General features: G+C 57.6%; 1 protein-coding gene across 1 annotated transcript; it reads right to left on the bottom strand.

The window, feature by feature from the left end:
* Positions 1-1,183: 1,183 nt before the first annotated feature.
* On the bottom strand, positions 1,184-9,858 carry SHROOM1 (shroom family member 1). The gene is made up of 10 exons (XM_060008861.2): positions 9,792-9,858; positions 9,283-9,544; positions 8,701-8,952; positions 4,247-5,257; positions 4,100-4,155; positions 3,666-3,875; positions 2,890-3,462; positions 2,660-2,801; positions 2,307-2,579; positions 1,184-2,186 (listed from the first exon to the last, which is right to left on the bottom strand). The coding sequence occupies exons 4-10, from the start codon at positions 5,213-5,215 to the stop codon at positions 1,854-1,856; spliced, it is 2,556 nt and encodes an 851-aa protein (XP_059864844.1). The 5' UTR covers positions 5,216-5,257; positions 8,701-8,952; positions 9,283-9,544; positions 9,792-9,858; the 3' UTR covers positions 1,184-1,853.
* Between the last annotated feature and the right edge of the window lie 1,478 nt (positions 9,859-11,336).

The raw sequence follows: 11,336 nt of genomic DNA, 5'->3' as shown, positions 1-11,336 counted from the left end.
AACTGGGGCAGGAAGGAGACGGAGGCAAAATGGAAGGACAGGCGCAGGAGTTGTGGCCCCACTTTTGTGGGCTCGCTCGATCTGGTAGAGACAAGCACAGAAGCCTCATATTTCCCCATGGCAAAAACCAGCGAAGAACCAAAGTGCAGTTTAACCAGACAATGGCAGACGCTGCTTCTCATGCCCATCCCGGGCTGGGAGTGTTTTGTCTGAAATACACAATTTCTACTGGCCTAATGGACGACGTTAAGTGTGTTTCTAAGTATATCACAATGGGAGAATGCAGTGGGGACTGTACAGGGCAAAAGCCAGAAATAAGTAGATTCCATCCAGAACGCGTCTCGAAGCGAGCTGCCCTGCTAGGATCTAAGAGGATCTTAGAGCGGAGGCCCCGCCCACGGCGTTCAAAGGAGAAAAGCAAAGCATAATGTTAGAATCAGCAGGAGCCCCATATGTTTTTTATAAAAAGGCACAATGTGAGCATTGTTCTGTGCTCAATAGCGCGACTGTTATAACTAATGCTTTTGGTATGAATACGACCATTTAACATTCCCAACCAGTTGCACTTAGTGACAATATGCATCAGAAAACGAGCCCAGAAGCAGAGATTTCTCACTTTGAGGTCTGTTGGTTTTAGATACACATACACATGCCTATCAATGTGCCCAGCTCCCAAAAATACACTGAACATTTACATGAACAATGTTCTTGTCCCTGGCCTTAGCAGCTACAAATACTAAGACAGATTTTCAATGTATATTTGAGAACTGAACATTGATTCTATGTACACAAGACTGACACACAGAGGGGAGTGTGTGTCCTGTTTCATACCACTCTAGCCCTTAACTCCCAACCTTAGCCCATCCCCAAACTGCCATCTCCAGAACACAAGAAAAGCTGCCTCTGCAACTCCTCAGCACCACCCCCACAATAATAGGTCTCCAGGTCCCCCATGACTCACCTTCAGCTCCCATCCCCCCAACTGCCCTCCTTAAGCCTGGGTGACCTAGTGGGGACTCCAAAGGAAAGGCGGATAAATTCAGTTTATCCAATTATCCAACATAATTGGAAGAGGAAGAAAGTTCTTTCTGGGTCTTGGAATGAATGTCCCCAAATGTCCAAGTGTACTTGACATTCATCAGGGTTTTTAGGCAGCAAAGCATCTGAATCCATTTTCCATTTGGGGAAGTTCCCTATCCCTTGTCTTGAAGGGAGGCAGTCCCCCACTTCCACTATACTACTCATGTTGGGGGCTTGGGTAAAAACCAGCAAAAGAGACCTGGCTTCAGCCAATCAGGCCTAGCTTTCGTGGTAATAATGCAATCACCAGAATATTTAGGGACTACTGGTGACAGCATCTGCTTGGCCCCTCCAGTTTTCAAGCCTGTTTCTTCAGTCTTTCTAGGGATCCCCAGGGCTGAGTGATGTCCTCCAACAAATCTCTCTTCTGCTCTAGTCTGGCAGGTGTCTGTAGTTTGCCAACAAGATCCCTCCTCCAAGCCAGGCTCCAGGTGATACCGCACACTTTGCACATCAATTTTTTATTGAGAGGGGAAAAAATGGCCATTTTGCATCTTAAGTTGAAGTGCTCCTCTGACTTGTCTCCTCTCCCTCCAACCAACCCTGACCGAAAAGGGGGAATACTGCAGACTTTAAAATTCATAAGTTAATTACCAAATAATCCGCAAGACTTGGGTAAGGCCACATGAGAACACTTGGAAAAAGTACTCCAGGAAGGCCGGGCCTGGGTCTTCCCCACCCCAAGGGAAAAGCACCGAATAAACCAGCGTCATCCCAATCAATCACGTGGGTGAGAGGCAGGGGCAATGCTCCTCACCCCCAGCCCCCTGTAACTAGATGAGGGGAGGGGGGAAGGGCGGTTTATCCGGAGGACGGGTGCCTGGGGGCCAGGCCGGCCTGGGAGTCGCAGGACGACGGCCAAGGTCGGTCCTGACTGTGTCCAGTTGGTCCTGAAGGAGGCGGACCCGCTCGTCCAGGCTGCGCTGCTGGGCCAGGACAGCGGCCTTGCCGACCAACAGGGCGCGATAGGCGCGCAGTTCGTCGGCGGGAAGTGCGCGCGCCAGCACCTCGCGCAGGGCCCGCTCGCGCCGTGCCACATGCTGCTTCAACTCCTTGGCGTCTTCCTGCTGCCGCTGCAGGAGCCCCAGTCGCTGCAGCAGAGAGGCCTGGAGCCGCGGGGCGAGGGCGCCGTGAGCGGGGCGAGGGTGCCGCCGCTCCCGGGAGGCTTCCAGCCGGAGCCCGAAGTCCCCTCACCGCCCCGCCCTCCCCCAGCCCAAACCCGTTACCTGCTCGTCAGGGTCGCCGTCTGCGCCCGCCCGGGCCAGGGCGCGGTGCACGCGGTCCAGGCGACTGCCCAGCAGGAGCAGGAGGCCAAGCACGCGCTCTAGGTCGGCCATGAACCGGCTGAACCGCTCGAGCTCGTGGGGTGCACAGGCCTGGCCGACCGCGGCCTCCAGGGCAGCCCCGCGCCTGGCCCAAGCCTGGGCCGCTCCCTGCAGCTGCTCCTGCTCGGCCTGAAGCTCCCTTAGCGTCTTTTGAAGGAGGTCCGCCAGCTCCACCTGCAGGGAGGGCGCGGGTACCTCAGTCTGGAGGCAGGGCCCTGACTTAGCCCAGCCTCTAATAGCCCCTCCACACTCACTTTCTTGGCTTGGATGCTGTTAATTGGCTCGGGGAGACCCGGGCCGCATGGCTCGTCAGGCACAGCGTAGGTGGTAAGGTTTTCAGGCCTTGTCTCCTCCTGAGAAGCTGGCAGGCGCTGGGTGGAGTTAAGTAGGTAAGAGCTGGGGACAAAACCAGAGTTCCTTGGGTCGTCCTGCCCCAGGCTGCATGGGCTTAGAATCCCCTGAGTCCCTGGTACCCCTCACTCACCTTGACGCAGAAGTACCAGCTGCTTCCTCTCCAGCCTCTCCACAGGCTGGCCTCATTGCAGCCCAGACCTCGGCTAAAGGAATCAGCCCATCCAGCAGGCCCAGGGATGGCTCTGGGCTGGGATAGGAGGTAAGAGTGTCACTCAGAGAGGGATCCAATCTGGCCAGCTCCTGAACCAGCTCCTCGAGGCGTGGACTGGGCCATGTTGACCTGGAACCAGTCTGGCCAGTGCCCCAAGCCAGGGCAGTGTGGTCAGAAGGCCCCAGGGTATCATTGCCTGGAGGTCTCAGGGCATCACATGGGAGAGGTTTGAGGGGGTCAGTCTCTGCAGCTGTGGGGGGATCAGTGGTCAGCAGTCCAGTGGGGTCAAAGGTTGCAATGTCACCATTTGCAGTCCCAGGGGGACTACAGCATGTAGGTCTGGAGACACTCACAGAACCGTTTACCCCCTGCCAACAGTCATCCGCCCCTGCAGTCTCCGGGTGCTCATGGAGGGGCTGCTCTGAGGGGATTATAGCCTGGTCAGCCCTCTGACCCAAGCCAGCTCCATACTGCCGGTCAGAGGCATGGACACTGGAAGTGGAAGAGACACTAAATCAGAAAAAGTTCTGGCCAAAGATAAATGGTGGCCTCCAAGGGCCATCCACCTCCCCCACCTCACCCCCCTGGCTCCCAGCCACCAGCCAGGAGAGGGTTCCCTGCCCCTCCAGCATTTTGTAGATGTGTGTAGGAAGGGATACGTATCTCACTCTGCTTGAAAGCCTGAGGAAATTCACCTGTTTGGGAGCCCCAGGGGAGCATGGGAGTCTGCAGGTGATCTCATTCTGACCAGCGGGTCTTCTTCCAGGAAAACTTCATCATCAGGAAGGGATGGGAGCCGGGCAGACACAATGCAGTTCTCTGAGGCCCTATGCTCCCAGTCAGAGGGACTGCTCTGGGGGCCCTCTGCAGAACACACCACTGCAACTTCCTTCTGAGTCAGGAACCTGGAAGCAGGGACCCCACACTGACCACGGGGACCAGGAAGGAAGATTCTGGTTCTGCGCCAGACAGACAGTAGGGTGTTGAGGGTGGGATTAGGGGATGTGGTTTGCAAAAGACAGAAGGCTCAAACTGAGGGTGAGTGGGAGGCCCTCTTCTTTCTTGAGCAAGAGATATGAAAGCTGCCTCCCCCCAGCTTTCAGTCCCCAGAGTGGTCCATTTCTCTCACCTGGAAAGTTTGGTCTGAAACAATGGTCTGGGGGTTTCTGCTCCTTGGGGAACAGCCTGGAAAGGCAAGCAGTTGGATGAAATGTTGCTCAAGTTTTCAATCTTCTGGATGCCCCCAAGCCAAGCTTGCTGCCCCTATCTTCCATACCTGGGCAATGGGCATGACCCCTTCTGGACTTCCCCAGGGGGACAAGACTTCCCCCGAAGCGCTCTGACTCCGACCAGCAGGCCTATAGGCATTGCTGAGCCTCAAGGACCGGGGTTTCGGGTCCTCTAGGCTTCGGGGCTGGGTCGCAGGCAGCCATCTGATCTGGTGACCTTCGAACTCTGCCAGCGTCCGCTGCTGCCATTCCCGGGGCTCCGGCCTGGCGAGGCCAGAGCTGGAGCAGGCCTCCCCCGAGCATTCCCCCGCCAACCCACCGCCCCGACCCACGCAATCCAGCTTTCCCGGCTCTGAGAAGCACCACTGCCGCTGCTGGTTGGCGAGGCGTCCCCTGCCGGCGGTTACCGGCGCGGGAGCCCCGGGGCGCGCCGGCTCCGCTTCCCCGCCGGGGTGGCTGAGCAAGGCAGAGCGCGGGTGCGCGGCGGAGGGCCGCGCGGGGGCCGCGGGCCGCAGACGGGCGGGCAAGCTCATGCGGAGCTCCTTGCGCTGGAAGGACGTCTCCCGGAGCACTCGCCGCTGCGCGCCCTGCAGCCGCTGGCGGTAGGCGGCCCGCGACGCGGGCGGACTGGGCGGCTCGGCTGCCCGCGCCGCGGCCTCCGCCTCGGCCGCCAGCGCGTACAGCAACGGGGTGGTCTGGCGGCTGAGCGGCCCCGGGGTCCCCCGGATCTCGGGGGGACGAGGCCCACTGCGTGCGGCGGCCGCGGGCCGGGGCTGCGGGGAGGTGCGAAGCCCGGCGGTGGGGGCCGGGCCGCCCCACACCACGCGCACGTAGTCCCAGTCCAGGTAGGGAAGTTGGTGGGTCCCCGGCGACGGTGTGCGCGGCTCAGGACCGCCAGAGGCGGCGGAGAAAGAGCTGTAGGCCGAGTCGGCGCGCGCGGACAGCCGCCGCAGGTCCAGGCTGCGAGTGGACGAGGCCGGCGAGGCGCAGTCGCCTCCAGGACCCAGAGCCTCCATGGCTGCGCGGACGCGGGCAGAGGCTGGCCAGCTCTGTGGGGCCTGGAAAAGCATAGATGGGGTGGTGGGTGAGGCGCTCCAGGTTAGGGTTAGGACAACCTCCTGGCACCTCCAACACGGACATGCTTACACATCCCCTCCCTAGTCTCACGACCCTTATTAGCGCTGGCACACCCCCCCCCCCCCAATCTCCCTAGTCTGGAAGGGCAAGGGCAGTAGGACCAGGGGAACAGCTCTGGAGATTGAGGGCCTTAGCTCAGGGGAAGGAACTAGCGACTAGCGCATCCCCCGCTGGGGCTCTTCTGGCCCGCAGCCCCGGCTTCTACCCTGGCACCTCCTGGAGCTCTGAGAATGTACCCATGCTCCTGCCCTCCCCAACCCTGTCCCACCCTGGCGGCTTCCTGGCTGCTTTGTTAGCTTCTCCATGTGATCTTTCCCTGATAAACAATGGTCAAGAACGATCTGAGATCACAGGGGAGACAAGAAAGGAGGGGGAAAGACCCAGGTCAGGTGGCAGGGGCAGCTTCACAGCCTTCCTCCCTCCCTCTGGGCCAGTTATGTTCCAGGTGCTTTGAATAAATATTTGTCTTGAACCGCACAACTGCTGTCTGCATTTTACAGATGAGGACACTGAAGTTCTGAAGGGGGAATGATTTGCCCAGAGGCACACAGCTGGTAAGAGGCAGCTGAGCCCTGCCTGGAATCTGGGCCTGCCTCCAAGCTTACTGCAGCCAGAATCAATTTCCTAGAAGCAAACCCTGCTGAAAGCCAGTTCACCCCCAGCCCCCTCCAACAAAGCCCAGCCTCCACTATGGGAAACAATCGCCCCCATCCCTTCAAAATACTGGCAGATTCCAGGATAATATGGCCCCTGCTTGGGAGACTCTCTGCCTTTTGTCTAGGAATGACAGGCTCACCCCCTCTTTTTCCTGCCACTCTTGCTCCTCCTATAGGGCGCAGCTTAGAGGTCTCCTGACCCTTTGGGATCCCTACAGTGTCCTGAGCTTCCTGCGTCACAGCACTCATCGCCCTGCATTGTGATTGTTGGCTTGCTTTGATTCCCTCTCCCCATTCCCACCCCTGAGCTTCCTGAGGACAGGCCCTGCACTTACTCATCTCTGCACCCTCGGTGCCTGGCATGTAGTCGATGTTAAGCATTTGTTGAATGACAAGGAAAGGAGCAGCCTTTCAGGGAGTAGATGGGGGTGGCTTTGCTGGAGAAGGTTGAGGGCTTCTTTGCTTCTACCCACTTTTCTCTCCCTATTAGTCTTTTTGAGAAAGGGGACAGAATGGGTGAGGCAGTTGCCACCCATGGACACTGACCAGGTTACTCAGGTTTATTAGGAACCAGAAGAGCAGGCAAGCACAGCTTGGAACAGGAATGGCCAGAAATCAATACTTCCCCAGTGGCAGGAGGGGGAGCAAGGGGAGGAGCTAGGTAGGTGTGCCTGGGTCAGGGGTGAAAGCAGCTTTGAGTCTTGGGAACTGAAGGCTCCCTATGGGCTATAGGGACTTTGGGGGTGGGGTGGGGGGCGGGCTTGCCTTTCCTGAGCTGCTTGGCTGGGATTGCAGAGGAGGGTGGCCCACAGTGGGGTGGAAACTGAAAAACAGACTTATGTGAGCCTCTAGACACTTTGGAGCTCAGGATCACCCTCTACCCCATTCCCTGAGACCCCAGATGCTACAGATTGCTGGGTAGGGCAGGTAGGGAGGTTAGTGGAAGGAGGATATGATGTTTCCTAAAAGGGCGAAGCGGTACCTCCAACATTCCCAGGAGGGGATCTCAGCTGACCTGGTACCAGAACATCTTGACATCACCCACCTGGAGGCATCTTTGAGCCCATTAAGGCCAGCCCTGCAGGTTGGTCTTCACTCAGGCTTGGGGACCATTTCTGCAAAGTAGTTTATACTCTCTGAACTTCAGAAAGACAAGAAGCTACTCTGAGTAGCAGCCCCTGCGAGGACAGTCACCTTCTCTTGGTAACTCCCCCTAGCCACCCAGACAATAGCTCTCTCTCTTCCTATCCTTCTGAGCCCAGCTTGGGAGCACTGTTTACCCTGGCTCATGCCACCCATTCTTGACTTTCGTTGCATCTATAGGCATGGGTAACTGTTCTAATACAAAGATGTTTCCTCAAAAAAGGCCTTGACAATTCTATCTTATTTGTGAGTTACTGACTGATAAAGGATTCTGAGTTCACCAAATAAAAACAGCTCAGATGGATAACTAAAATGTGTGTACATTTTCTTATTGACCTTAACTTGTCTCGAGGATGCTTTTGCAGTGGTAACCCAAGCACCTGATACCCATGCAGGATGCTCACACTGTGCCCTTTGTAGAACCTGTTATGCCAGGAGGGTCCAGCTCCTTTAGTGTGTTTTGGGGCCTCAGCCCAAAGAGCAAAGAGTTTTCACACTCGTCTGGCTGCAGGGAGCCTCTTGCAGTTCAGCCAGTCCTTGTGGCTGGGAGTAGCCACACCCCAGGAGCCCTAGCATCAGCATTAGTGTCAACTGTGGGCTGGGCTGCAGAGCCAGTGCCTGCATTGAATGTAAGTCCAGAGGCTAGAACTCAAAGAACCTTTTGCCAAACCTTGTCAGAGTAGGGGGAGCAGTGTGAAATCCCTGCTAGAAAACCACCAGATTGGGGTCATGCGGTATTGGGGTCATTTGTGATAAACTTATCACCTGAATCAAAGAGCAAGCGAGGAAAAGGAGACAAGGATGACTTCCGTGTTCAGAGCTAGGGGCTGGGGAGGTGGAGGTGCCGGTCCCAGGAATGAGGAAGCTGAGACGGGGACTAGCCAAGGGATCCAGTGCTCAGTCTGGGGCCTGTGGGCTTTGTAGTGTTTGTGGCAAGTCTGGCAAGCAGGTGGTAAGTTGAGATGTGTGTCTGGACCTCAGGAGAGAGGTTGGACCAGGCAAGAAAGCAGACCCAGGTTTTTAATTAGAGGTTCTTGGGGAAATCCATGAAGACAGCTTCCAGTGGGTAAAGTCACACAAAGGCAACGGAAACAGATCCAGGTAAGGTGACCAGAAAGGCAGACAACCTCAAATGATCAACAATGATCAGGAATTAAATCATATCTTTCCCAAAGGCCACCTCACGTCTGACCTCTCTTATGGAGAGGTTGTCCAGGCCACCCCACCTGGATGGTCCGGCAGGGAGACTGCCTCGCTGCCTGCACGGCAGTCTCCCTGCCGGACTGAGTATCTAGGTCCTGGGCCGTGTCTTGAATTCCACCACTCCAGACCAGGTCTAGAAGGGCAGGCATTTTGGTAAGTTCCGTGGCTCTCCCAGTTCCCTCCGGCACCCCATTCTCCCGGCCTGTCAGCACCACAGCTCACGTCGCGAAGCGTCTGCTCTCAGCTCGCTCCCGCCCACATGTAGAGTCTCCGTAGACTCTAGCTCTGTGCCACGGTCAGGAAACGCGGGATGCTGGCGGCACTTGGGGAGAGGAAGCCGCGGTCGAGATCGTACCACATACCTGGGGCTTCAAGCTGAGTCGAGGCGCTCCAGGGAGGAAAGAGGCGCAGGCCTGGCGGCCACAGGGGGCGACAGAGTCACGCAGTGCGGCTGGAGAGCGAGGCCTCGGGGACGCTGGGAGAGCGGATGGCCCCTGGCTGGCGCATTTCTCGGCCTTTCCTGTTGGTTGGGTTCACCGTCGGGGAAGGAGGGCTCAGAACACGCGGAGGGAACCGCGCGATCGTGGACCGGAGAGGCCAGGATACCCCAGTGGCTGCGCGGTCGAAAGGCGGGAGCCGGAGGTTGCAGGGTGAGACCCCACTGCGTGCTCGGGTCCCCCGGGCGCACTCCCCAGCAGCTCCCGCTGTTGCCGGCTCTGCGCCCCCCACCCCTCTGCGAAGGGGCCAAGCGCGCAGGGCCTTGACTCGCGCAGACCAGACTCCGCGCGGAGCCCAACCCCTCCAGACCCAACGACGCGCGGGCTGCTCCGCGGCGCCCCAGCTACCCAACCCGCTCCTAGCGGTGGGGCTCGCTCTGCCGCCCCCGGGAAGGGCGTTTCCGCCGCCCACTCCCGGCCGTCCGGCCCCGCGGCCTCACCGAGTACCTGAGCTCCAACGCGAGACGCGCTGCTCGGCGCCCGCGGCCGCGCGGTGACATCAGAGTCCCGGCCTCGGGCTCCCGACCCCACCTCCAGGCTCCGGCTGCCGCGGGGGAGGCGCCACGTCCGGCTCCCGGGGGCGGGAGCGCGGAACGGCGGCGCTGCCCCGGGAGCCGCCCGCCCCTTCGTAGTGTCCGCTTGCCGGCCTAGACCTGGGTCCAGGGGTTGGACGCGCGTTCCCCCGCCGGGCACAGACCTCTTGCTCCAGCTGAAGAAGATGGAAAGTAGGGGAAGGGTCACCAAGGCGCTCGCCCGCCCGCCTCCGCCCAGCGCGTTCTTACCGCCGGTAGCGCGCGAGCCCGAGCCCGAGCCCCGAGGGTCCAGGCCACCCGTTCTGTGGGAAAGCCCAGGCCGGGTGCCCACACGGGCACCCCATTCCTTTCAGAAAGTTTGGCCAAGTAAGCAGACCCGCCACTGTCCTTGTCCCTCTGAGTACAGTTCGGATGCTAATGCACCATCCCTTGACCAACTGTCCCTCCAGATACTCCATTTCCAGAACTCTTCCAGCTCTTTGATTCCCAGCGTGGGCTCTTCTTCTCCCATGTTTGCCCGTTTTCTTTTCATTTCTCCCACTACCCCACACAGTCTGGGCCCTTACGGCCAGCCACCTGAAAGGGGAGGGAGAGGAAGGGAAGGAGAGGGGAGGCTCTGCTGACGTCTGTGTTCACTCCCGCTACCCTCAGTGGGTCCTTTAGGTGCTGAACTATGCATATCCCCTGTGGCCTCGATAGGGTTTACGCCAGCCATAGAGTCTGGCTCTTGAGGTTTTCACCTTTGGGGATCTCCAGGCTCCAAAGAATGCTCTGAATTCATCTGTCATTGTGCATTCCTCACTGCTCTGTCCTCAGCCTTCCTTGCCCCCGCTTCCCAAACCTTTATCCTATGGATACTGGCTCTGCGAAGAAATGCTCCCTTCCCTTGGGCTTCCCTGGTGGCGCAGTGGTTGAGAGTCCGCCTGCCGATGCAGGGGACACGGGTTCGTGCCCCGGTCCGGGAGGATCCCACATGCCACGGAGCCCCAGCTATTGCTGTGGTTGCCCTCACTCTCCCACAGAATCATCATGCCTGGGGGCAGGGACCATATCCCCCTATCTTGGCATCCTCGGCTGACAAGATTTGTTGTGGTAATAACCAGGACCCAGAAACCCAGACCGGGGGTCAAGGCTGCCACTTTCTGGGGGCACTAAGAGCCTGGGGAACTCTGAATGCTTGGATCTTCTAGGGGATGGAGGCAGCAGGCACCTGAGCCTGGCTTCTGATTGGCACCCTCCTGGCTCTGGTTCTTCTTCAAACACCATCCTGACCCAGGCATCAGCTTCAGCTGGAGCTGGAGCTCTGGACTCTCAAGACAATGGCTCAGAACTTCTTGGCTTTGAACACCTGCCCTTTTAAGATCCCGATCCGCATGGTTGGTCTCAGAGCAGTATTACAGTAGAGGGAACACAATCCAGCAACCAAAAGCCAATTCAAAATTGTTCAAGATTTTAATTTATATTTTTAAAAAGTATATTTCTTGACAACCATGAAGTGGACACAGTGTCCACAGCAATTCTTGTTAACCCGCTCCTCCTCCTGTCCCCTTATTTCTGTTGCACACGCCGCAGAAACTCTCTGCCGAACTCCTCCAAAACTGAAATCCCGCCCACCCACTTCTCTGCTTGCCTCTTCTTCTCGTCTGAGAAAGAGAAACAGCCCCTGACATCTGGATGTTGGCCTGGGACTATCAGCTAGGCCTTGGTGTTGTAGAAGTTGATCTGACATTCACAGCCAAGGCCTTGGAGTTCTCCTGTTGCACATAAACAATTTCACAGGACATCAACAAGGCCATCTGTAACCATGATGGGTCAAGACAAAAACAAGACCATTCTGTAATCATATCCAAACACAGACAAACCATGAACGTTGTCCAAGTCCCAAAAATGACCAAATGTCTTTCTATCCTGGATAATACGCCAGTGCTGTTTCCTTGCCAACTGCAGCTTTAACTTTGCTTTAGTTAT

This window comes from Delphinus delphis, chromosome 3 (genome assembly GCF_949987515.2).
Source record: "Delphinus delphis chromosome 3, mDelDel1.2, whole genome shotgun sequence".
In the NCBI taxonomy this organism is placed as follows: Eukaryota; Metazoa; Chordata; class Mammalia; order Artiodactyla; family Delphinidae; genus Delphinus; species Delphinus delphis.
Note: the sequence above shows the minus strand (reverse complement) of the source record. Positions and strands in the feature narration are given on the sequence as shown.